At 44.9% G+C, this 27948-nt stretch overlaps 1 protein-coding gene across 1 annotated transcript; it reads right to left on the bottom strand.

Moving 5' to 3' along the window:
- Positions 1–4139: 4139 nt before the first annotated feature.
- Positions 4140–26894, bottom strand: MARCHF3 (membrane associated ring-CH-type finger 3). The gene is made up of 4 exons (XM_086629614.1): positions 26692–26894; positions 24335–24542; positions 9310–9519; positions 4140–4298 (listed from the first exon to the last, which is right to left on the bottom strand). The coding sequence occupies exons 1-4, from the start codon at positions 26892–26894 to the stop codon at positions 4140–4142; spliced, it is 780 nt and encodes a 259-aa protein (XP_086485740.1).
- Between the last annotated feature and the right edge of the window lie 1054 nt (positions 26895–27948).

Raw genomic sequence — 27948 nt, 5'->3', positions numbered from 1 at the left:
GTAGAAGATTTAGATTAGATATACGGAAGAAATTCTTCCCTCTGAGGGTGGTGAGGCACTGGAACAGGTTGCCCAGAGAAGTTGTGGATGCCCCATCCCTGGAAGTGTTCAAGGCCAGGTTGGATGAGGCTTTGGGCAACCTGGTGTAGTGGAGGGTGTCCCTGCCCATGGCAGGGGGGTTGGAACTAGATGATCTTTGAGGTCCTTTCCAACCCAAACCATTCTATTATTTTATTCATTGTAGTCTCAGATACCTGTAGGTGTACACAATGTAAATGAACATGTACATTGTAGGAAACAGTTAATTCCATTCCTTCTTGTTGTTTTCAAAACTAATAGCACAGGCTAGCAATGTTTTCCCTTAAAGACTTGATTGGGCCACTTAGCTAGACCTGTTAATCTCTCCAATCAGTAGTAATGAAAAATACTTTGCGTGTAGGCATTGGGTACCTAATTCGTAGTTGGAACTTGCCAGTATAATCAAGCATTCTTTGTTATAGCTTTTGTAGAGCACGATGAGGAACACTGCAGTAGCTTTTCCTGAATGCATAGCCAGGAGCTGCTACTTGAAACTAATTTTCCCTATAAAGACAGCTTTTATATGGGTCTCATGAATATTATGGTAAATCAGCACTCTTGTGATGGATGATAATGGGAGAAATGTGGATTTTTAGAAAAATTATTTTGCTGTTATTAGTATTTCTGTAAACTAGCCTAAAAAGTGTTGGGAAACACAAATGACCCTTGTGAGGAATGTATGTTCACTCTAACCATTGGAGTGAAACATCCTACCACTAGGTGGAGATCTTATTCAAATATTAAAAAAAAAAAAAAAATCCAAGACTTCCTACACTTCCCCGTGAGTTGTGTAATAACTTTTGAAAGTCTCTATTGAACAGAACAGCTTCTGTTCTCCTATCTCTTCCCCACTTTCATAGAATCACAGAATGGTTGGTTTTGGAAGGGACCTGAAAGATCATCTAGTTCCAACCCCCCTGCCATGGGCAGGGACACTTTCCCCTAGATCAGGTTGCTCAAAGTCTCATCCAACATGGCCTTGAACACTTCCAGGGATGGGGCATCCACAACTTCTCTGGGCAACCTGTTCCAGTGTCTGACCGCTCTGAGTGAAGAGTTTCTTTCTTAGATCTAATCTAAATCTGCCCTCTTTCAGTTTAAATCCATTGTCCCTTGTCCTAGCACTACACGTCTCTGTAAAAAGTCCCTCTTCAGTTTTCCTGTAGGCCCCTTTTAAGTACTGGAAGGTCTCCCCGGAGCCTTCTCTTCTCCAGGCTGAACAACCAACTCAGCCTGTCTTCATAGGAGAGGTGCTCCAGCCTTTGGATTGTCTTCGTGGCCTTCCTCTGGACTCGCTCCAGCAGCTCCATGTCCTTCTTGTGTTGCGGACTCCAGAGCTGAACGCAGAATTCCAGGTGGGGTCTCACAAGAGCAGAGTAGAGGGGCAGAATCACCTCCCTCAACCTGCTGGCGACACGTCTTTGGATGCAGCCCAGGATACGGTTGGCTTTCTGGGCTGCAAGCGCACATTGTTGGCTCGAGTTGAGCTTCTCATCAACCAGCACCCCGAAGTCCTTCTCCTCACGGCTGCTCTTGATCCATTCTCCACCCATCTTCCCACACTGAAGTCCAGATGTGTATTTTGATTACCGCAAGGTAGCATGGGCCTTTCATTGCTGTACTGAAAAGCACCAGCCTCAAGCTTGTGGAAGGGTATGCATTGTGCCACTGTATGCAGCAAATGCAATTTTTTTCCTCCTCTGTCAAACAGTATCTATGAGAGCTCTCGTTCCTCACCCAGTATCTATGAGAGCTCTCGTTCCCCTTGGTTTGGAACTGCATTCAACATACACCACCTCAGCTGTTGTGGTTACTGCTGTAATCTACACCAGTCTGGGTGAGAGAAGGCACACTGATGAATTCAGTAAAGGCATCTGACCACTGAAAAACGAGCCAATTGGCTAGATGCAATACTGTGTGGAATGTGTTCATGTTTTCTGGAGGCTGTTGGGTAATGAGCGAAAAAACAAACAAACAATATCCTAGTTAACACCGTAGACATGTTTAACTTGTGATTAAACTCTGGTAGGTCTTTTTATTACTCCTGCCATAGTTAACACGTAAAGATCATTTTTAGGTACATTCAGTCCTTTCTAGAATTGGTCGCAGATACGGATTATCATTATCTGATACAGATCTGTTACTCAGTTGACAAGAGATAGAAATTTTATCATCCTGGCAGGTGAAAACTGTTCAGTAATTTACTGCTTGCCACCAGAAAAACACTTTACCAGAAACGCATCTGCTCAAATACATTCATTCCAGTGAAAACCAGACTAAGAATCTGTTCCGGAAACAAGAGGTTTGATTTGTGCAGAACTAATATTGTATGATGCACACTCCTGAGACAAGGTATGCGTTCCTCTCAGCTGTTTCTATATGTTGTGGTTTAGCCCAGCCAGCAGCTAAGCTGCCAGGCAGTAGCTTTGCTGATGATGATTACCATCATCTTATTCATCTTGGCTCGCTGTGAAACTAGTTTTACGTCTGAATGAGGCTGTTATTGCTTTATATAGGTAGTTGATTTTTATATCCCCATGAAATTGACAGTTACAAAGAATATTGTTAAATAACGTGACTACAGCTTAGACAGGTCCAGAGACAGGATAAAGAAGCCAACAGATTGTTTTTTTGTACTAAGCTTTTTCTCCCATAGAGCACAGACAACATAAAATAAGCTCTCGTCTGATAGCAAACACCCGTAATACCTTGAACTATCTCAATTATAAATTATTAGCCTTCCAGCTATGTATTCCTTTTTATTTTCCGCTCCTGCAGAGTCTGGAAAATGAAGCACATTGCCATCTACGCAGATTTCGAAAAAATTCACCTGTTCAAAGGGGCTATGTATCAATTTCTAACTCTAGCAGCATTTGTTAATGAAATTTTCTGTAGTTCTGTAAAATAAGTCTCTCTACGTAAGTGTGTCTCTTGTCTGAGAGTGACAAATTGCTGAACTAATTGGGCATAAAACCAAAGGGAAATAGGTGATGCCACCCAGGAATAAAGTCTACTCTTTACACTCCAAACTCAGTTTTGCTGCCACAAGTATTATATTTTTTTAAAAAAGCCTTAGTCTGAGTGCTACAATGAGAGGTCAGGGTTTACATACAGTGTTAAATCTACTTGTCAATCTGAAGACTTTGCAGCTCTAAAATAACGCTAATTTTTATGCAAGACAAGTTCCTGCTTCCTAAAACGTGTCTAATGATCTAATTCAATACGTATGCAGAGTCGTCCTTACAAAAATAAGTCTTAAAATTAGGGTTAAATTCAGCTTGATGTAAATGCAGAGAAAATTGACTAAGTTTGAGTTCACACCAGCAGAATGTGCACTTCAGTGCAGAATATGGTGCCTATTTTTTGCTTCTGAGTACAAAAAGTACAATTGTTTTTTTCCCCGAGTACTACGTACCAGAATGCTTTTGAGTAGGAAGATTATTGCCATTTGTATCATTTCTCCCTTTTGCGCACGCTAGATTTATTACTGAAGAACTTTCCTATCAGAACTTCCCTGCCAAACAGGGAAGATAATTTTCTAATCACTTTATAGTGTTTAAATAATATGCTAATTTGTAGAACTCAGTACACACAAATTTTAATAATCCAAAATATTGGTAAAAAGGACCTTCAAATAAAATCAACTGGAGGAATGCCATTGTTGCACTTTAGGCAGCAGGATAGAAGCCAGTGCTGTTTTTGTTTTCCTAAAGAAATAATGCTGTAGGAACAGGAAACGATAAAAACAGAGCACTTTTTAAACCTGTTTTGCATTGTTAATTATATTTTAAACAATAAAAAAGTCTGCATCACTTGATGACACAAGTATTAACACCAGTTTGTATAAGTCCATACAGTATCTGCTAAATAGACAAGTTTGGCAGGTTAGCAAATATCATATGATTGCAGCATCCATGATTTGAACTTGAACAGTGATTTATCCCTCTGCAAAGCTTGTAGATCAGAATAGCACACTCCCGGGTGGTTCTGGACGGTGTCTGATCCCCACGAGTTTTAGGAAAATATTTTTAGTGCATGGCTCCTGTGCAGAACTGCCCAAATCAAACAATTGTCTCCTTTGAGTTCCTTTTGAGGGACTGCAGGCCCAGCAGGGACTGCTGGTTGGAGGGGACGTTGGCAGACTTTGGGATTAGGAGTATCACCCGCTGATTGGTCCGACGCCATTCACTGTATAACCTACAGTGATACCTAAAGGATACCTGGGGAGAGAAGAGAGACGCACTGTGGTTAGGCTCACTGCGGTCCTCCCAGGAATCAGTTGAGGCTTGGGGGAAACACCTTCGAGTGGAACAAAAAGCTGGTAAGGAGCCTAATTGGGTGGGATAAAAATGAGCAAAGAGTGGTGGACAAAGATGGAACCTACCATGTAGATGGCTCGTCCCCCAAGTTGCCACAGCAGACAAGAAAAGCAGCCTGTGCCCGACCTTCTGCTTTTGCCTACCTCTCATTCCCTTTTTTATAAGATAAAAAATCAGATATCCTGCCTCTGTCTTTCCCAAGAAACGGAATTATTAGTAGCCACTTATAATGAGAATGAGCTTGGGGTACTATCATGCTACAAGTTGTTAAACTGACAGATAAGGTAATTGGCTGGTCGGTGAAGGCTTGCGGGTGCCTAAGCCGTGTGCAAACACGGACACGGGTGCACGTTCTACCTTGTAATGCTTCGCTGCAGAATGCATCAAATTCAAGATTGCACGGACGCAACGAGGCGAGTGTGAGCCATCTGCCAGCAGGTGTGTATCTCAATTTAGATTGTCTTTGAATTTTTTTTATTGTTATCAGCTAACCGATTTCAACCTCAGTGTGGTTCTGCTAACAGGGGAAGAGAAAGGACTGACTGTTATGGATATACAACATAGCTTGGCCTTGTATTTTTTTTTAAATAGTTTACTGCTTATTTTAGTGACAGCCAAGTATAGTGAGAGTTATGGCTCTGTAAGATGATGTATATGTGCAGGGTTTTTTTTTAAAAAAAAGCAACCTGTAAACTGGTTTGGGACCTTTAGGGTGAAACGTGCCACGTAACAATGAGCGTGTTCTTGACTCACTGTGGGCAGGAGGGACCCACTCAGCAAGCACAGGAGGAACCTTGTCTTGTTAGCTGTTCTGTCTTCATGTGCAGCCAGTCATCTGTCACTGAGTTTTATGCAGCTCTGCCACTTCCATAGGTCAATGCTGTTCAGAGGGCTGAGGGTGCCACGAAGGCTGGGGGTTAACACGCATGGTTTGCACAGGTGGGTGGAAGATGCTGCTGACTCTGTGATGAGAAGTGGCTGTGTGTCCTGCTGTCCAAAGGATCTGCGCTGCTTGCTTTCCTACCCCTACAGCAATGGCAGGCTCAGCAATGGCAGGCTGGCTGCCAGTGAGGTATGGAGGGATATTAAGTAATATACATGCCCATGAACATATCCTTCAAAACCCTTTCCTTATTGCAAAAAGGGTGCTTTTAACTAAATGAATTATTCACCTTTCTATAAAATCCTATTAGGGACACAAAAAAAGACTTTCTGAGGGATTTTTATTAGATCTTTATACAGCTGTCTGCTGTTAATGAGGTAAACCTATAGAGCTTTTGTTCATGAAGCAGTTGCCTAAAGACAGGTCCTCCAACAGATTAATTGACTCCTCACCTTTCAGTCATCTCCTCTGCTTCCCCTGAAGGTAAAGCAGTCTGCATCTTTGTTTCTGTGGAAGATGGTACATGAAAGAACATGAGAAATCTCTTTTAAAAGGGCACTGCAGTTATCAGCAGAAATCACGTGTTAGTGGGAGGAGAGGGAAAAAAAAGAAACAAAACCTCCTCCATAGATGAATGCCATGCAAAATGCAGTGATTGCTTCAGAGGAGTGAGGTGGCATTTAGGTTGAGTTTTCAAGTAGCAGCATCACATGGAGATTCTTTGAGGAAGGGCTGCATTGTTAAGCCAGGCTTTAACTGCTTGTTTGTTTAAGGCGTGTTTCACAGGATACCCTAGTTAAGTTTGACAGCTTGTTTACAACGGGTTCTTGCCTGAAGGCAGTTTCCAAGTGATGTCAGCTACTGAATGTCAGCAAAGCCACGGTCACCTTAACATGTTACATTGGATGCAAAACTCTTGAGATGCTGAACAAAGGCCAGGTTTACATTGGTCCTTGGCACACTAAACTCCTTTGTTTGCCTCCTCAATAGGATAGCAAGGGAGGTGTTAGATATTTCTAATTTACTCTAAATTAATTGGGGCTAGCCTTTGTTTTAAATCAGCTGTTATGTTATACTGGAAGCTACAAGGCCAAATCCTGTTGTTCTCCAACTTGCTACTTGCTCTTACAGGAGTCAAGACTAGCTGCGTGCCAGAGAAAGCAGTGTGTGGCCCTGAATTCTTAGTTTAAATAGCAATCTCCATTTTGTGTTTGAAGCTTTCTTCTTGGGAGTAGCACTTTCTGTGCATGTGTGTGTACATTGGTTACAGTGATTAAATGCAGAGGAAAAGCAACAGCATTTTATGGAGAACTTGGCTGTTTTAGGGGAAGGGATAAAATAGCTTCTTGGATGCTAAAAATAGCATCTCTCCTGTTCTCTGCTCATTGGGATAACTGTGGTGTGTAAATAATTGATATGCCAGCTTTTGCCTCCAGAGAAAACAAGCTGATTTACTGGCAGTACAATGAAGTTTTAGTTTTCTTAATTTTCCCAGGACCTAAAGGAGCGTTATTTCACATGTTGTGTGTAATTTACCCCACAGCACTCAATATATCCCCTGCGCAGCCATAACTACGCAAACAGTACACAGGATTCTCCCATTTCTGAAAATTAAAGGGCAGGTGCCGCTGAAGCACTCGACCTCGACGGGCTTAGCACTTCTGCGTGTGGGTCCATTCCTTGCCGCAGGGCAAGGGGAATGTGGAGCCCCCTCAAGGCAAACGCAGGCTGGGGCTTTCCTGCACGACCTGCTGAGAAGAGAGCAGGCATGCGTCTTCCACGTGTAGGGTGCTTGGTGCCGTTTGTAAAGTAGCCGCTTTAAATCCCTGCTGTGACTTTGCAAACCTGCCCTCTGAGAAAGCATGTGAAAACACTGTCTCCCAAGCCTGCTGACTTAAGTTGCAGATACACTTAAACCTCCTCAACACTCTTCCATCCAGTACTAATGCCGTGAGGGCAATGAGGGCACCTCTGCTCCTACTGTAGGGAGAGCCCGAGAGTCCTTCCCACCGTGTCTCTCTGCTCTGTCCACTGAATTAACCCCATGCTGAACAGGAGGGTTCCTGTGCCCCGAAAGGCTTCCTGCCTCACCCTTACCTGATGAACACAGTGCTTCATGAGCCCACTCACCTCCCGATGGTATCAATAACAGATTAGAGTGGAATTACATCTTCCATAACTCAGTGGACATTAAACATACTGTATTTCAATTAAATCATTAAATTAAATTATTAAAATTAAATTTAAAAGGTGTGCATTTACATCAGGCTCATCACCACCATATTCTCCAAGTGCCAATATCACGTTTCCCTGTATGCTTTTGAAGGGGTAAAAGTTATAAAGTGAATAGAAGGGATTTTTGCCAGTTACAATGCAAATGTAATAGATGGTGTTAGGGACTGAGATGCTGCAGAAGTCTTCGTGAGCAAGGTCAGATACGTCCATTTGTCACGGGTGATTAAATCCAACTATTTAGCCATCCTACCCTTTCCAAGTTCCAGCCATTTTGATGCTGGTGAATCATTTATATTAGGTGAATTGGACAGCATTTGGGTTTCTAAGACAGTCATACACAAAGGAAATTTGAACAATCTTTGCTTGAATAACTGACAGATGTGTCTACACACAGTACCGCAGGAAACACGAGTGCCACTCACTGCTGGAGTAAATGGCCATCCCATCAAAGGGAAGTGCTGCTGCTGCTTCCCAGAAAATGGAAGCAGAAACTACAAAAAGAGGAAACCGCAGGAGTCTGAGGCAAACCCCTGAGCTTTCCCTGCTGTTGTTCATTGCTAAAATTAGCCTGTGGTCCTCTGTGGATGAGACAGGGCTTCACTGTTATGAATGAAGTAAATGAGATGTTACCTTTCACAGTTTTCTTGGAGCTAGTTATTAGGTAGTGTGGGGTTTCTGTGTTCCCCCCACCTCCCCTTTTTCAAGCTTACTCTGGGCTCAGCATAGAGGTTTCTTGGTGTGGGCTGGCTCTGCTAATGCAGTTCTTAAAGTGCCACCTCCTTAGCAGCTTACACTGATGAAGAACTGCTGGAAGGCATCAGCCATACGGCGTGTGGCCATACCCACCGAGGGGGACAGCTGGGTGCTGGCCCGGTGGGATTAGGGGCAGCGCTAGCACCACAGGCAGGGTGGTCTTGCCCCCACTCAGGGCAGCACAGCTCAGATGAAGGGTCAACCCTTATCTATATACTGGGCATGACATTGCATGATGTGGAACAATTCGTTGGCCAATTTAGCCCTCAATGCTAAGTCTACATTCAAATCATAAGGGGATTTGTGGGCCCTTTGTCCTGGGCATGGTCCCCCCCAGCCTGTTGTGCTCCCGCACATTGGCAAAAACACGGCAGCTGAAAAGTCCTTGAGGTCTCAGTGCCAACTATAAACATCAATGTGCTGTCAACATTCTTCTCATAATGAGTCCCAGACTAAAACCAAAACACAGAGCTCTTTTAGCTGCTAAAAACAACTAACTCCGTCCCAGCAGAGACCAGGACAGCCTCTCACCCCAGCGCAGCCTTGCACCGTCGCACATGCGTTACTGTGTTAGTCTGAACGCTCCCTGTCTGCATCCGCTGTTCTGCTCTCCTTTCCCCACGAGAGCAAGAGGTGTGAAATGTCAAACTCGACAGTAACCTGGCAGCCGGGCTGCTCACCTAAAGCTTTTTTGTGCACTGAGCCTTCACCTTTCACACATTCTTTCATGAAACTCCCTTCTGTAGCATCTGTCCTGAAATCCTCCATGTTACTTCCTCGTCTCCTTCTTGATATCCCCTCTGGTGTTTGGGATTTGGGAATTACGGACCCCAGAGGCCAACTTTCTGCTTTTCCAGAGAAGCTGGATGGTATGCAACCAAGAGGTTCCTTGCAGATGGAACTTAAATTTACCAGTACAGAGGTAAATATAAGCAATGCTTTGTACAATGGTCCACCCACCCTACAGCACTTCGTGCAATTGATTTTCTGACTTGCTCTTCCCCTTATTTGCTATGAGTTGAACAGAAAACCAATACTTACTAGGGTCCAAAAGAGGTAAATAGTGAAGAGTGCGACAGTGAGTGCAATGAGGCCGACAGCTTCTAGCCTACTACTAAAGTGCAGATGGTCCACTGCTCCTCGTAGACACAACCAGCCAGAGATGGTCGCCAGCGGAGTGATGAACAGGAAGCATACTATGTCTCCAAAGAGAGTCCGTTTCTCGTGCTGGGGGCCGGGGTTCCTCAGCCACTGCAGGCAAAACGAGACAAAGCCACCGTCAGCACAGGGAGGACGTTTTACCCAAGACAAGCCACTCGCTTGCAAAACACGGACCTGCCCCTTTGAGGAGGAGACACGGACAATGCACAGGACGTGGCTTTGGCTCTCCCTAGAGAGCTCCCACCTGCACTTCTCCCCCCTGTTGCTTGCTGACACGCACCTCTAGCCACGTGTACCTACCGCATCACTTACTCAGCGGCAGTAAAAACTGCCTCGAGAAGGGCAAGTGTTTTGCACAGTGCAGCCCCTGGCACTCGGCTGCTGGAGTGTCTGAGAAACCCCATTCTCAATGTGGAAAGAATCGCAGGCTCTCCTGACAACTCCAGAGTGCAGAAAATGTTAGTATTTTGTATGTTATTTTAAGATTTTTCTTTTTTTTTACATTCTGCTTGTAATATCAGCAAAGCCATTTTCATCTTGCTTTCAGAAACACGCATGTAAGCAGAGTTGAATGCCCACAAGGTTACTTTTATTAAGAGGACATTAATCTTGCAAAACAGAGTGCCTGAAAGTCAACTGCCAAAGCGAAGTTTGATTGAATAGCTATCAAGCCCACACCCCCATGGTTCTATAAACAGGATTTTAGATAGCAGAGGTGAAAGAAGTTCAGCTACAACAGTACACTGAGACCTTTCAATAAAAAACCCTCATCACTCTAGTCAATATTTGAATAGGAAGACTACCAAGCCCTGCAATCTTTGCCAATGTAAGCCATAGGATCTGATCAAAACCGCTCTGCAGCATCCTTTTTTTTTTTTTTTTCTCTTTTGAGTGTATAACTGTATGCACAGTACTACTAAGGACAGCAAATATTTCTTACTGCAGCACCTGGGAACCCCAACCAGCCTGGCAGCTGAACATATTACCCTAGCCACCCAGGACAAACACAGCACGTACTGCACAGGACTGTGCCTGCCCCAGAGCGCCCACGATGTAAGCAGAGGAGTCAAAGCGGGGAGCGGGCAGTAGAGGTGGAGTAGCTGAGCTGTCATAACCCTGGCTGCCAGTGCGGCCAGAGCTGGGCACGGGGCAGGCTATCAATTCCCAGTCTGGCACATCCTTCCCAGAGCCCCAGCTCCGAGCACGGAGGCTGTGCTGAAGGCAAGGAACGTCACGGTCCTTCAGGGAGCTATTGCATCATCTGTCATCAGTCCAACAAGAAACTAAAGCCACTGCAGCTCTGTGCCAGCGGACATGGATAAGGCTCATGCATTCTTAAACTGTGTGGCCCCCTCGTTCCTCACAGCATATTTTACGTGGCAGTAGAAGACCCGTCTCTTCAGCTCCAGAAAATACAGTCAGAGAGGTAACTTCATCCTTTCACCAGTAACAGCATTTACTCCCAACCACCTAGGGTTTTTTTCTTCTTCCTCTACAGCAACGACCTAGAGGAACAGCAGGACTTAAGAGTTTTTGACAATAGAGGGCAAGGCTAGAAGTGTTCTGCAAGCTAATGAGTATTTCTTGTCTAGGTACTCTAGCCTGGTATTCTAGCCTTCTGTTATTTTCAGATCCTGCTTCATTTTCTCCTTCTTTGCCCACACCATGAAAACAAACACAGCATTTATCTATCTTCATCTGGAGTATAATAATAATCAAGAAATTCAGTGCAACCAGGAACAGGTAGTCACTAATCTGGCACTAGCTGAAAGACACAAATCAGTAGACAAGTTTGCCTCAGCCTCACCACCTCTTCAATGGAAACCATAAATTATCAATCTGCTTCACAGTATTTTTGTGAAGTTTAACTATGACACAGTAACTCAGCAGCCTAAGATCTATTTTCACGTATGATTCAGGAATTTAGGAGAGCACAAAAATATCTTCACAAACATTTTTTGCAGGATGTACGCTTTTAATTTGCTTGAATGCTTTTAAAATCCTAAGGAACTGGGAAGTACTTCGCAACTGCTAGGTACCACTATAAGCAAGAAGTTGTAAGAGAAGATGCTAGTTAAAGGGGGAGGCAGTGTCTTAAGCTCAGGATTATTTAAAAATATCAGAACACCGAGTGCGATGCGTTCACCCCAACCAGCAGCTAAGCACACACACAGCCGCCTGCTCACCCCCGCACCCCACTGGCACCGGGGAGAGAACAGGAAGAGGCTGCGAGCAGAGCAGTGTTTCGAAATCTGCTTCTGTTTAGATTCTAGGTTTCAGTCTTTTGTTTTGGAAATGTGCACCATCAAGTTACTTTATAGCTAAAACGCCAAGTCAGCAAATCATTTTGTGAAACTGAAACCCACATAATGATCCCAACAAAGTGCTGAGCTGATTAATTAGCGTGGCAGTACAGTAGGGACTACCCTGCTGGCAAAAACCGAGATGTAAGGCCAGATGGAACTGTCAGACCTGCACTATGATACTCTGAAACCTGCCCTATTAAAATATGTCAAGGTGCTCCATTATTTCTGCAATAAATTGAGACTCTCACAGTAATAATTTCTATCTCGGGATAAAAGAAAAAAAAAAAGAGATCACAAAAAGGGTCATGTTTGAAGCAAAATGCTGGCCTGCCTGGCAAAGCACTGTTTTATCAAGTGCTGTCTTAAAGTGAATGACGATTCTTGGTACTGATATACAGGTAGAAAGCCAAAGAAGACATCACAGAATCACAGAATCACAGATTGTTAGGGATTGGAAGGGACCTCAAAGGATCATCTAGTCCAATCCCCCTGCCTGAGCCGGACCACCTAGATGAGATCACACAAGAAGGCGGCCAGGCGGGTTCCAGTGTTCTGTTACCCTTACTGGGAAGAAGTTCTTCCTCATGTTTAAGCGGAACCTCCTATGTTCCAGCTTAGATCCATTTCCCCTTGTCCTATCATTGGATGTCAGTGAGAAGAGCCTGGCTCCATCCTCATGACAGTCACCCTTTACATATTTATAAACATTAATGAGGTCCCCCCTGAGTCTCCTCCAAGCTAAAGAGACCCAGCTCCCTCAGCCTTTCCTCATAAGGGAGATGCTCCACTCCCTTAATCATCTTTGTGGCCCTGCGCTGGACTCTCTCAAGCAGTTCCTTGTTCTTTTTGAACTGAGGGGCCCAGAACTGGACACAATATTCCAGATGGGGCATCACCAGGGCAGAGTAGAGGGGGAGGAGAACCTCCCTCGACCTACTAACCACACCCCTTCTAATACAGCCCAGGATGCCACTGGTCTTCTTGGCCACAAGGGTACATAGCTGGCTCATGGTCATCCTGCTGTCCACCAGGACCCCCAGGTCCCTTTCCCCTGTGCTGCTCCCCAACAGTTCGGTCCCCAAAAACATGACAAAACGTTCATGTCCCCAAAGACATGAACTGACTTTAGCAATGGCAGCAAGCGCGACTTTGAGAACAGGCAAGCGCAGTGTCTGATGCACAACCCAACAGGGCTCATGACCGACACAAGCAAAGAAACTCTGTGCTTGGAGACCAACATACACCAGGTAAGAAACCAGCCCCTTGGAGAAACATGGGGTCCCACCTCATCCCTCGCAGTGACCCGTACCAAACGGGGTCTGCTCAGCTAATGGCTGTGGCTGTATCTCCTCCCTGCTTCCCCAGCTGCCCATGCCATCCCTCCGGCAGAGGATACGCCACCACGGTGGCGTGGACCACAGCACTGCTTCAGCATGGCACCTCTCCACATGGCCAAGCTCAGCTGAGTGGGGCAGGTGCTGCTGAAATGACACAGCCCGGTCCATCCGTCCGTCTGCTGGGGAACAGGCACTCCCCAAAGGGCGACTGCAGCAACGGGTCTGGGCAGGGCAACGTCTTTGGCCACGCGTCGATCTGCCCAGCAAACGCGTGCCTAAGCCTGCAGGCTACAATCCCTGCGAGACTTCAGGTGTCTGAGCCCACTAATGGGTTTCAAAATTTTATCAGATACTTAGAACTGCATACGAAACCAGATCTACAAAACCGTCCAAAATCCCCTTTCAGTGCGAACATACAGAAATGTTTATTTGACAATGTCAAATAAACTTCAGACTCCTGAGATGAGCAAATGAGCTCAGTTTCCTTTTAACTGCTTTACTTCATCCTGCCTAAGCAAACGTAACTGGAGACCAGAGAACTGCTCACCGGAAAGGAGAGATAGGCTGAGGCACTCGTGCGATGTGGCAGTACAGTTGAAGCCTTGGATGTGGAGAAGGAAATTGTCACAACAAGCAGCAACCAAGGACCAGAACAACCTGGAGAGGCTCAGACTGAGAATTTATCTAACCCAGCCGAAATGAGCTGCCAGCAGAAAACTGCTGTAAAATATCTCCAAGTCTACCTCACCATTGCCAAAGGCCAAATCCTGGAAGCTCTCACCTACGCAGGTCTAGCTTCAATTAGATGACTCACAAGTGCTTAGTAAAGTATGTGCACAGTGTTTTCAGTTCAGATCCTAAGGCTACATCCTGTTTCTACTGGGAAGCCCTTTTTAGTTCACTACATTTTCCTAGGAAAATTGATTTTACGTAAATGTTGCTGGAGTTATACCAGCAGCAAAGAAGATTCCACAGGGTATGAAGAAAATGCACCACACTGCTTTTTAGTTAAATGTATTTAAACAGTTATCACATATGAAGCTGGGGGGGGTGAAGACAGGAAGGAACTGTCTTCCCTAAATGTGTTTCCCTTTGAACTGAAAGTAGCTTATTACACATCAAACATATCAGTTCATTTCGTTCTTTTCACTCTGATAGCTCTGCAGTGAATTTTGATGAAAGCAGTCTGTACACAAGCAAAACTGCTAGCAATTATTGTCATTTCTGGTTTCATGCTAGCAATGACCAATGGGAGCACTTTGCCTCGGGCTTTGAACAAAGAAAGACTGATATTGCCTGTTTATTTTTAGAGTGTTTCTCTTGAATGAAGGACATCTTTAAAAACTAGGAGAACCATTTATTAGGGAAAAATATTAAAAATTACATCCTAACAGTTCAAATACTTTTTTACTTGAAAAATTCGTTTTAACCTTTTTCAGTCGAATGTTTCGAAACTAAGCTTAACTACATACAACTCAAAGTCTCCTAGACTAGAATGGTATGCATGTTTGTTTTCTGTACAACAAAACATCTTGGGTGACTCAAAACTTTTATAGATTAATGTTTTGCCAAGGAAAACAAACATTTGACAGTTACTTTTCAATTGAAAAAATATTTGTATTTCAGTTTTTGGGTTTCCTACTCAGATCAAACATTCAGTTACAATAACATCAGTGTTATTGTCTTCAATGGGTGCTTTTAGAATGGCATTGGTGACAGCTCAGAGAGATGTTCCTGTGGTCCTACAGACAGAGGCCTGTCCATTTTACAGCTAGAAACTAAATGCTTTCATCTTTTCAACTTTATTATGCTGACGGTACAGCCTCTTTGTAACTGAGTCAGCTCTCATTTAAGTTTAATCCTTATTTTAACTCAAATTATGGCAAATATTTTAATTGAGGATGTCTGAATGAGCTAAAGGTATTTTTTTAAATAGCAAATTAATTTCATTTGCCTGTTCTTGTAAGTGGAAAGAATACATTATTCATTGTAAGGATGGTGTACAATACATCTTTTTTTTTTTGTTTGGTAAAAAGAATAAACCCCAGCGCAGATAGGGACCAACCCTAGGTGGTAGCTACAGAGAGTACTACAGGCTGTTGCTATCACACTATAACTGAATTTGCAATCTAGACCTTGGGTAGTTTGCCAGCTGAAAAACAGGAGTTTGATATACAATGCTCCATCAAGTAGCAATAATACAGTGGCTGGTAGACATGGCGTCCAGTTTCCGCATTATACAACTTTAACGTCTAAAAACTGGATTAGTAATTCCCTGGTAGTGAAAACAAACAACAGAACTTGCTAAGTTACGCTACAAAAATCTATGAATTTTCTTGCGGGTCCAATTAAATACTGTATTCTTTAATATTAGTCTAGCTTACTGTTATTCTGTTTTCCTACTAGCCGCTTTTTAGTTTTCAGGTGATACTTGTATCATAGATTTCTAGGTTGGAAAAGAGCTTAGAGATCATTGAGTCCAACCGTCCCTAATCCCCATTAAACCATATTGCTAAGTAGATCATCCACCCTATTCTTAAACACATCCAGGGATGGGGACTCAACCACCTCCCTGGGCAGCCTATTCCAGTGGCTGACAACCCTTTCAGAGAAGAAATACTTCCTAACATCCAACCTGAATCTCCCCTGACTAAGCTTATACCCATTTCCTCTTGTTCTATCACCCATCACTAATGTAAAGAGCCCTTCCCCTACCTCCCCACCATCTTTTCTCAAGTATTTGTAGGCTGTAATCAGGTCTCCCCTCAGCCTCCTCTTCTCCAGGCTAAACAGCCCCAACTCCCTCAGCCGCTCCTCATAAGTTTTATTTTCCAGCCCCTTGACCAGTTTAGTCGCCCTTCTTTGGACTCGCTCCAGGAGCTCAATATCTCTCTTAAAGCGAGGGGCCCAAAACTAGACACAATATTCCAGGTGCGGCCTCACCAGTGCCGAGTACAGGGGCAGGATCACTTCCCTATTCCTGCTGGTTACACTATTCTTGATACATGCCAGTATCCCATTGGCTTTTTTGGCCACCTGGACATACTGCTGGCTCATATCAAGCCGGTAGTCAACCAACACCCCCAGGTCCTTCTCCGCCAGGCAGCTCTCCAGCCACTCTTCCCCGAGCCTGTAGCAACGCTTGGGGTTTTTATACCCCAAGTGAAGGACTCAGGTAAAAAATTTCATGATGTGACAAGAAAAATGATTTTGTGGAACTCTAGGAGAAGCAGTACTTCCTTTTATCTGAATGTTTTCCAAAGTTCTGTTCTGTTTTGGATGAATGTATTCCCAGTTAGGCAGAAAAATTTATGCATTCAAGAAAATCAACCAACAAAAATCACGTTTTGCATTTTAAATCAAAAGCAAAGCAGAATTGCTATTGGCAACACATATTTCAACACATTGCAAATGTCCCGATCTACAAGCTCAAATATACAGAAACTAAAGACTTGACAGATAATAAATGCTTGGTAGCTCTCCAAAAACACAGATGCAGCAAAACTTTTCATCTTAGCACTTTTTTTTTCCCTAGAAAAAATAAATTTTGACTGGCTCCTATTGGTGGTAGGAGATGCTACCAGCAGGACAGAGATGATAACCAGGCAGTTTAGAACTGTATTATAGAATCATTAAGTCCAACGAAAAATCATCATTACCATTACCTAAAACCTAAATAGCTGTACCTTTGAAAACCCAGAGCGTCTTCCCTCATCTTGCTAGTCCTTAAAGAAAAGCATTTGTCCTTTTCCAAAGCAACTGTTTCCTCTCTGATTGTTCAGTCACTCTTTCTTCCTGGTAACTTTCCTCCACATTTTTTTGCCCTTGATTGCTAGTCCTTTAAATTTGGGAAAGAGCAGTTATAGATGCAATGGTTTGAAGGCACAGTCTGTTTGCTGACAAGTAACTTTTGCTTGTCATCTTTTTTTTTCTTTTTTGCAGGAGGTGGGTTGCTCTTGTTTGCATTCTTGCCGTCAGTACGTGAGAAAGATTTGTGCTTGGACAAAGTCAAGCATTGTAGCAAAATTGTTCTGTAAAGAACATAAAAACAACCGCTTCATTTCTCTTTAAGAAAGAGAGAACAGCTTGTTTTGGTCTCTGGAATTCTTCCCCATTAGGAATAAACAGAGTATGGTATTCTAGGTGTAAAAAGTGCGTCTTGAAGAGGTTATGTTTTTAAAACTGTACATGTTGGGGAGTTTATTATTTATTTTTGTGACACTTTCTTTAACTCTAGACATACTTCTACTGGAAATCTACACAGCTGCTTCAAATTCTGTGAGACTTGGGTCTCAGGGGGGACATTTTCACAGCTGAAGACAACTAGGTACAGAAGAATCTTCATCACCTTGCCCTTTTTGGGTCAAGAAGGGAGGGAGGATGCACATACTTAAGATATCTGCTCCCAGCCCTAATGTGCTGTATTGACAGCTGCAGTTCCTCCAAACTCAGATTCATGAAAGTTTTCCTTGTTGGTGACTTCCTTTGGCTTTAAGAGTGATCCTTCTACAAACTACATGCAGCAAATCTGTTGTCTCTTCATTACAGTAATTTAATGCTAATGACTTGCTTCGCTGAGCAGTGGAGAAGAAAAATAACTAAAAAGAATCCCAACAGATAAAACCAGTATGACTCAAAGTCTTGCACAAAAAGTAAATCCATATTTCAGAATACAGCTTCTGGAAATTTTAATGTAAGCTCATCTTAACTACTGCATGCACAGATGTAGGTTTTAGCAGGTTTTAAAATCTATTTTTCTTTTCTAGCATGAGCCTTAGCTCAACTAGCAATAGACTAGGAAAAACTGAAGTTAATTTCTGCTCCATATAGTGATGATTACCCTGACTTTATTTTTTCTCCTAGTCATGCTGTTTTGCTTATGAGTTTTATATTGTTAATTAAGTGTTTTCGGTTTGTTTGTTTGCAAAAAAATGATTGCACCAATAGATACCAAATCCTGGTTGGTTTAAAACATGTAAATAACTTACAAACAATACAAGCCTGACTTATACAGTCACATAATGTTCTTGTACCACACTTACGTTGTGGCTGGTAGCTTTCTAACAACATTTTATTGCACATAAATACATTTCTACTGCCATGTTTCTGTGTCTGTTTCTGTACTAAGCCAAGTGGAAGCAACATAGATGCAATATGGAAATTGAAATGAAGATTATACATAATCCTCGTATCAAGCTTGCCTAATCTTTATGCTGAAACATAGCAAAAGCTATTTACATGAATAAAGTCACACATTTCTAGAGTGGATTTCTTTCTGTGGATCAGCTCCTTTTAAAAAAGCCGCTTATATAAAAGTGGAAGGTCTATAAAAGTCACTAACTGAAACTACTGCAGTTTGATTTCACTGTGTTTGTTCTGAGATCCTTCCAGGTTTCTCACAAGGAACACCAGGTCTATGCATATCAACCATCATGTTATAGACTCCTCTTTCCTCTGATGTCTAGAGTTCTCCTGCTTCAACCTGGGTCCTCTCTGTCAAACGTAGCCAGGGTCTCACTGGCAGTGGGGTGACCAAGACATGGGAGAGAGAAGTTGGGCTACTCAGTGGTAGCTGCTTTTTTCTTTGAGATGTGTCATCCCTTGACACATTCATAATAAGATATCCACGTGCCCAAGCACACGTCCTGCACACTTCTAATTTTCAGCACACTGTACAGTTGTACAGTGCAGATCCAGCACACGGTAGCGGAGGTGGGTTCAGACCTTTCCTGTACTTCTCAAATTGAATTTTGCAGTATCATGAGCCCTGGGACTGAGGGGAATGTGCATGTACGTGTAAACGGACGTCTCTGGGATTACTGGCAAAGAGCTCCTTTTAACTGAGTGTAGGGCTGTAGATGTCTCCAAACAATCCCCTTATCTGAAGGGGGAGCTCTGAAATCAAGCGAAAACAGCTAGACTTTGCTGACAACTGCCAAGTGCCTCAACAACATGCTGTCTCGCAAAAATGTAACTCCAAAAGGCAGCTCCAAAGATGCTACAGAAAGCTTATGCTCCAGTAGATTCTGTCTGATTGATGCTGGTGGTTTCAATTTTCCGTGCCAGAGCTTGCCGTGCGCCCATCAGAAGGGAGGTGAACAGAAGGACTTCGCCATCTTCAGTATGAAAAAAACTCTTTTTCTGTCAGGATCCATCTCTTGTTCTTTTACAACAATGTATCTATCACATTCTCTCCAGTGCAGTTGCTGTGGACAAGTTCACCAGTAACCAAGAAATAAGGAAGTCCCAGGTCCCAAAAGAGAGCTGAGGAGCATCAGCCCAGCCTCTGAGCAGAAGTCCCACCAGAAGCAGGGCGCATCCAGAGGAAGTGCGACAGTTCCCAGTCAGCTCAGTCCACAAGCAAGGCAGTGTAAGCCCTGAAAGTCAGGCAGGGCACGAAGGAGCTCAGCACTTACCTGCAGCGCATTAGCCACCCATTTAACAAAATCTGAAGGCTCAACAGAAAGCAATTCTTACCCACAACTGTAAAAGCCCACAGGGCACATGTGACACATGTAGGTCAACAGAATGCAGACAAGGAACTGCAAATGGGACCACTCCTTTTGGCTGACCAACCTTTGGCAAAAAGCTGTGGCGGAGGTGAACTGTGTGCATTCTCCAGTGTGTGCTTCTTTGACTTCATGAAGGACAAATCACAGAGCTCCTCCACCCAATGTAGCAGGAGGTTAAAGACATAAATGGTGGATGATGATGAACAAATCACTTTGACTACTGAAAGCAGGGTTAATCCCCACCACAGTGCCCAACTCATAGTTCAGAAACACAGCTGTCCAGGGGAAAATAATCTGAGTTAAAAAAAGAAGTGGATCAAGAATGTCTGAAGCTTCACAGATGCCGTGTTGAGAGGATGGATCTGCCTGAGAGACTGTACTATCATTTCCTGCCTCTCTGGTTGGGTTTTGGGCGTCAAACAGTTAGCAGATTGCACATTTTTTGGGAGATGTTCCAACAACAAAACCATGTCCTGTGGCATAGATAAATGAATGTCTCCCTTGAGAAGTACATAGTTTGAAACTCAGTTGACCAGACAGAAGCTTATGATGAAGAAAAGATACGAAGGATAAAAGAGGAAATGGAGGTCAAAACGAGTGCTATTCTTCCTTTGCTTTTCCTTTCAAAAGAAATCCAGGAAAAAGCAGGCTGCTGTGCATAATATAAGTTGGGGAGAGAAAGTAAAGGTGAGCTCCCTGCATTTTTGCATCCTATTCATGATGTGCGTGTGAGGCACGATACAGATGTAGATGTGTCCCTCGTATCTGAGCTAAAGATCTCCTGTTTGAGCGCATGGGCCCACACCCTCAGTGTGAACATAGACAATTTCAAAAAAGAAGGCAAAAAGGAACCTTGCACCCAATTTTTTTGGAGCGCTTGCTTTCATTTCATAATGAGCTAAAGGCAAACTAGCAAGATGGCAGGGGAAGGCGGGGGGAGAAATGCTATGGGCTCACTAGCCTGTTCCGATCGAATCACGAAGCACAGCAAAAAATACTCTGCTGCTTTCATAATAATGTACACAGGGGAGGAAGGAATATTGCTGGACAACCAGCTGGGCCACTTACTGCACACTTTATTTCAAGCTCACTACTGCTGCAGCCTCTCCTGGGTGCTCACAGCAGGAATGAAGTCAGATATGACATTTCTAGATAAAGCAAGTGAAGTATCTCAATTTGTTTCCTTCACACCCACGGCTAAGTCGCCGCTAAGAACCAGTGATCAATCCAGTAAAGGGATGAGAAGAAAAAATAATACTGTGTCCTCTTCTTTTTTTTGGCTTCTTGCTCTTGAGGCCCAGAAGGCCAACCGCGTCCTGGGCTGCATCAAGAGGAGCGTGGCCAGCAGGTCGAGGGAGGTGATTCTCCCCCTCTACTCTGCCCTCGTGAGACCTCACTTGGAGTATTGCGTCCAGTTCTGGAGTCCCCAACATAAGAAGGACATGGACCAGCTGGAGAGGGTCCAGAGGAGGGCCACGAAGATGATAAGAGGGCTGGAGCACCTTTCCTATGAGGACAGGCTGAAAGAGTTGGGGCTGTTCAGCCTGGAGAAGAGGAGGCTCCGGGGTGACCTTATAGCGGTCTTCCAGTACCTCAAGGGGGCCTACAAGAAAGATGGGGAGAGGCTGTTCAGGAGGGCCTGTTGTGACAGGACAAGGGGTAATGGTTTTAAAATAGAGGGAGGTAGATTCAGGTTGGATATTAGGAAAAAAATTTTTACCATGAGAGTTGTAGAACACTGGAACAGGTTGCCCAGAGAGGTGGTGGATGCTCCATCCCTGGAGACGTTCAAGGCCCGGTTGGATGAGGCCCTGAGCAACCTGATCTAGTTGGAGATATCCCTATTCCTTGCAGCGGGGTTGGACTAGATGGCCTTTGAAGGTCCCTTCCAGCCCTAACGATTCTATGATTCTATAATTCTATGATTCTTTAAGAAAGTGAATACTATGTCTTTGAATAGTAAGAAGTACCATTTATTTTCCTGACGGAAAATCTCTAGGAGAAAAGATGAATATGATGATTGATTGCTTCAAGCATTTTTTTACTACCTGTTACTGACCAATGGATGGGATATATTCTCTGCAAGAGATAGGGCCTGCTGAGGAGTTACGATAAGCTTCTATAGACTATGGTCTACAAATGCCTTTGTGAGTACCATAGTCCCTCCTGACCTCCTAAATGCATTAGTAAACTCGTAATTCACCTCCACTGACACACACACACACACACACGCACACACGCACGCACGCACACACACGCACGCACACTGAAAGCAGGTGGTCAGTCTGGCTTGTCCAAACATTACAGCAGGTTTTTATGAAAGATGGTCCTACTATGCCTGATACACATCCCTCCATGCCCTCATACTTGAGGTAATACAGGGAGACAGACAGGGCTGTGCTTTTAGGACACAGAAGATGGGGGAACTCAGCAACTTGCATCTGCTTTAGTCATGCTTCAGGTACTTTCAGATTTGCTGTAATTATTGGCATGGGGAGGACTTTAGATTTCAAAGCACTGTGTATTAATTAAGTACGAACTTTAAAGACAAACTTAAGCTACACTAACAGAAATCAAGAAGTTTGATGGATATCTTTCGGCTTTGTTCTCTTGCATACAACTCAGTTACTATTTGTCTCTGCTGCTCTCAACTTTAAAAGTAGAGCTTCAATTCCCTTCTAAACTGGAAACATGCTGCTTGTATAAGAACAAAAAGGACTTCAAAAATTCAGTTGGGTTCTTTTATAACCTGTTCTGCAACTGCACATTATTATTGATTACTGCACTAAAATATTGTGGGTATGGTAGCTGAAAAGTAAGGAAATATTAGGTAGTACAGAGAAAAACATCAATTAACAATGCTTACTATGTTTCAGAAATGTTCCTGCACCTGGTTCTCATTTGTCCTTAGCTGAGAAACAAAAGGTAGCTTTATCATTATTACTCTTATTATTATGATTGTTGTTGTTGCTATTATTTATTACTGCTTTTGCCAAAACGAAGCCTTACTTCATCAAGGAATGATCAAGCGACCAGAGTCCCCCAGCCTGGGCAGGGTTAGCTTTGCTTTCAACTTCTTCAATCATCATTAGCTCTGAACAATGTCACGTCTCATTTGTGCATAGCAAGCCTCACGAGCAGCTGCTGCAAGGGAACAGCTTGAAGAAGCCGGACTCTAAAATCAAACTGTTTACTTTGCACCGCCTCAGCATCGCTTATCTTTCTTTTCAGAAGGCAAATTCAGAGTGGCATTGTCCTCACATCAGAACTGCTACTGAAAACTGCTTGGTGCAGGCTCAGAGCAGCTGGCTGAAGTAAGGTGTTAGCGTCTTCACTGGAGAACGCTCAGTCACAAAGATTTTGCTGCACAGCCGCTGACAGCCTGAGAACGCTCAACAACAGCATTTCTCAAACTGGGACCAGCTTCCTGGGAGAGGCTGGAGTCACAGAATCATAGAATGGTCCTGCAAGAAGCACCAAACAACAAGCCAGAGGCAACTGAACACAGCTGGCCTAGGCTTGACAAAACTACAAGTCTTGTGCTACATACCACGTCACGTATCTCTTTTTTGCAGATCCTAAGGAAGAACGAAAACATCCCTAGGCTTAGGCACAAAATGTGCATGCCTAACTTACTCCAGTGTAAAGAAATTTTGGTAGCCCTCAATTAGAACGGCTCACTCTCTCTCTGCACAGGTCCCTAACCCACTTCCCAGCAGCCAGTTTTATCCTGTATCCACTCACCTGTGAATAAGAGCAAAATAAGATGCACCCCTGCCCCTGATTTTTAATACTGTATCTCCTTCAACCAGTTCTGCTACAGTTTACAGGAACAATGAGGATACACAGGAAGGATGTGTTGTCCTGAACACAACCGTAGCATGTAAGCACCTGTGTCACCAAGTGGTACAATAAGATGCTTCTCATTACATCTGTAAAATGTTATTATTTGTAATTCACTTTTACTTCCAATACAAATAATAATTTTTACTTTTTTTTTCCAAATTAAAATACGGGAGGAGAAATATCCTTAACAGTGTAAAGACAGTGATCTCAGCTTTTTTTCTTTTTCTTTTTCCTGAGGACATAAAAAAACCCAACTGGTAAAGTTCACACAGCCACTAAAGCATCTATAGTTGGTGAAAACTGAGTTTTAATTGATAAGGGAAAAACAATTGTCCAATTCACTGTTGAGTCTGGTACATAGGCAAGAGGAGGCCAAAAGGTCACTCATGAACGGCTAAACATGCCAGACACTGAGCAAGAACAATTCCTTCTTGTGGGCTTGACATGGAAACTCGGTTTCTAAGGCTCCTCGGTTTGTTACCTCTCTCTCAAAAGAGAGAGAGAGAAAAAAAATTACTCCTGACCTATATATTTAACATGCTGAATACTGACGCTTGTCTCGCATTGCACAGAAACTGTTACTTACCTCTCTTCCACCCTCTACCAAGCTGGATGGCATACCAGGAATTCGCTGCACACTGTTCCCCAAATCTCCACTCACATTTACAGTGAAGCAAACCCATCGATCCCATTCTTCTCACTTGTTGTATACAACTTGGTTCAAAATAACGGTTTTGTTATTCCTGCCCTTTCCCTGAGCTCCTGCCCACGTCCTGCCAATCCCAAAGCTCACGGCCTTGTTTCAGCTGCGGCGGAGCTGCAAAGGCTTTGCAATGCCTGCATAAAAACTACCACGATTCGCTCATTAAAGCAAAGCTTTCGGGGACATGCCCCATGTACTGACCTCCACCAACGGCCTGGGTTTGCGCTCCACTGCAAACCTGAAGTGGCAGAGCTCGCAATAGCTGGTGTTTGAAGACGACAGCCAGTGCTCCAGGCAGCTGCGGTGAATGGTCCCCAGGGTCCCCGTACATTCGCAGGGGGAAAGCAGGTCTTCCTGACTGCTGCCCTCGTGGCAGATCCTGCACATCGGCCGGTCGTTGAAGGGGCTGCTGGAGGAGGAGAGAAAATTGCTGGTCAGTGTACAGGGCTGTGATCTCCATCTTTCTCTCTGTATGTCACGAATTAATAACACATGAAACATTTGCAGCTTATGTACTTTGCTCTGTAGTTAGTACATCAAGCTGCTGGGCTAATGCCTGCAGGCGCTTTGGTATTCTTGTTTAAAATATCTCTTCTGTGTGGGGTGGGAGGGAAAGTGGAGAGTGAAAAACACGTCGGAGTGGCAGACGAGAGACAGACGACTGAATGCTTCTGCACCTTCGTATTTCCCACCTCTCCACAGCGCGGCAGAGCAAGCCACTTGAAACAATCTCTAAATGCATCAGGGAAGCTTTAAACCTGCCTTGGCTGGACACCTCTTATACTAGTGATGATCTGTGCCATCGCTCCTGACCTCCAGTGTTGCATCTCTTATGTTCATGATGATCCCCTGACCTACAGGGTAAGCTGTTTTCAGTGATCAACAACAAAGGACTACTGGACCTGAAACAACTGCACCTTGCCCCGTAGTGGTGTAGTGGTGTGAGGTCAGGCATGTGCAGGTAGGAAGTTACAGTCCCTGGGGAGGTTTTCTTTCTCTTTGGGACAACAGCCCACAAGCAGCACAAGGAGTGATATTAATGGCACTTTAAAGGAAGACTATACTAAACACATTCCTCACACATTGCTGCCCATGGCTATTTCTCCTGCGTTGCCACCTCCAAAGCACTCACCTTCCTGGTGGCAGGGTGCTAATGTGCAAAGGGGGACGGGTGCTCCTCTTGCCAGTGAACACTTAAATGATTCCAATTTTAACTCTTGAGTTTCGCTGTTCTACAAAGGAATCTTTTGGGAGAGAGGCAGGCAGTCGCATGGCTTTCTAGAGTGCTTGGCCTTAGTGCAGTGGGAGGAAAGCAGGAGCAGGCTGCAAGCATCAGTGGTGCTGAACCAGGGATCCACTCTGCTGCAGCCTCAACTCAGCCGCCCCCGGTGCCAGGGCTGAGAGTCGATCTTTTGGTTGAGCTCTTAAAAACAAAAACTCTCTCTACCACATACGCCAGCCACCTCAGGTGATCTCAGAAGAGCGACTGTTTGTCACTGTCGCTGACAAAACCTGGTTAGCAGATAGTGTACCGTGGCACACAGCTGTTCCCTCTGTCCTTCTTCAGGCTCTTTGCAGGCTGCCCCAGGTAGAGCTCACTCAAGTGTAACTGCAGGAACGTGTAAAGAAGCCAGCCCGCTCCTTTCAATCTGCCTAGTAAAACAGCATGAAATTGGGCTCGATGCTCTGCACGCACATCTGAGCTGTGCAAAACGCATGGAGTTTAAAAAACTTGCTACAAGTAAAGGGGAAAAGGCCCTTTCAGGCTGCCACATCGCACATGCAGCAGCAGTTAATAATGTTACTCTTCACACAAGCGCAGTGGATCGGATTATGTCTGCTGTTTCATGAAAATCTTCTTGCATTTCAAGATTCATGCAGTCCTTCCAGTTTCACACCAGTGATGTGGAACTTCATTTTGATCCGAGTATCAAGTCTGGATGTGGTCAAACCCTTAAGCATCCTCTTTCTTGTCTCTAATGAACACAAAGCCAACCTGAAGTGGGCCAGTGTTTCAAAGGGTATAGCTTAAATGTATATTTCACCACTAATCTGCCATTCTAAACCAACAGCAGAAAGAGCCACTTTCGATCACTTGGACGATGGCTGAAGCAGCAACACTTGTGTGTACACCTCTGCTAGAGACAGCTCGTCTGGTTGCTCAGCGCGCTGGCTTGGGAAGCATGAAGGAAACGTGCCGCAGCAGCACTGGTGGCAGCACCCTGGCTAAACACAGCATCCCGTGCCAGCCAGTGCCTGCTAAAGCCCTCCCCCACGTAGCAGGGCAAATTATTGCAGCTGGCACACCTGAGCAGCAGCATCCCCAGACAGCTTGCATCCCCCTTCCTCACTAACGGCTGAGGGCTTAATTACGTACGTAGCGCAGTCACCATAAGGCGAGGACGAGGCTTTAATTGCAAGTGCACCAGGGTAAGCCTTCATGGAGCACACATCTTCCCCTCCACGTGCCCGCGGGAGTCGCGGGTGGCAGCTGGGGAGGGTGCACCGGAGCCCACGCAGGGAAGGGCCCCGTCTCGTCCCGCCACCCCCCCACGTACCTCTGCGTGGCGAGCGTCCGCACGACGGAGGAGAGCAGCTGCCCGTCTTTGGCCGACACCTGCATGACATACTGCGGGCAGCTGCCGGCCGGGCCGCCGCCGCCGCCGCCGCCGCCACCGGGCAGGGTCTTGCCGTCGGGTGCCGGCGGGCGCGGGCGCTGCGGCGGGACTCCCGGCAGGTGACTGCAGCGGCTCGTCCTCATGGCGGTGGGCGGCGGGTCCCCATCTGGGGAGGAGGGAGGACAGGGCGGTGGTGGGGTGGGGGGAAAGGGGCACGTCCCTCCCTGTCTGCAACTTCGCCGCACCGAGCGATACCAGGCGTGAGAAAAAACTTCCTCCCCTCCCCGCCCCCGCCCGCCGAAACCCGCTCAGCAGGGAGAAGCAGCTTGCGACGTTCTGTGTGGCGGAAAAACAGCCTGTACGTCTCAGAAACGGCAAGCCGGGGCTCTGCGCTGTTTTTTTTTTCTCCCCACAGTCACAAGCGATAAAGGGAAAGACTGAACCTTTTCTGTTCCCCCCCCCCCCCCCCCCCCCCCCCCGCCCCGCAAATGCTGCAAAGGAATATACAACCTTCGCCTTGAGTGCTTTTAAACTTAAAGGCTGCCTCCGTCCAGCAAGGGGGAAAGTTATATATGGGAGGAGAAAGTGCCAATCAGCTCCAAATCCCTTGTGAAAACACTCCACTGCTGCTAAGTGCCTTCCATCACCAACCCTCGGCAGAGCAGGGACCCGCCAAATAATCCCATACAGGTCTTCTGTCACACAGACCTGCTCAATAACAGCCTAAGTGCAGTAATAATTTATGCCACGAGGTAAGGGAGAAATTACACCTTGCCTGTGTCTTTCTTCTCTGCTTCGCTCTTTCTCCCATCGCTTAGAGTGTATTTTGTGAGATGCTTTCAACTGTGGTAATGGGAAAGCAAGGGTTATGCTGGTAACAAAAAGCCTGGGATCAGAAATTCCCGATACCTTTGTATGATGCTCCTTGCTGGGTGTGCTTGTCGGCGAGAGGAGGCTGCGTGGTTCAACAGGCGGAACACCAGCCTATAGGCCTGCAGGCTTGCTCTCCGGGCCGGTCACTGACAGCATATGTACAGGATGGGTTAATCCCTCTGCAAAAGCAGGGAAAGACTTTCTAGTGTGCCTGGACATACTTGGCTACAGTCACATGTAAATGCTACAGGTTACTGCTATGATATTCACACACTGAAATCAAGCACGTTTGCCTGCACTGCTTTTAATCCTCAAAAAAAGCAT

The sequence above is a fragment of the Tauraco erythrolophus genome, chromosome Z (assembly GCF_009769465.1).
Source record: "Tauraco erythrolophus isolate bTauEry1 chromosome Z, bTauEry1.pri, whole genome shotgun sequence".
Taxonomy (NCBI): Eukaryota; Metazoa; Chordata; class Aves; order Musophagiformes; family Musophagidae; genus Tauraco; species Tauraco erythrolophus.
This window is presented reverse-complemented; position numbering and strand designations above follow the sequence as displayed.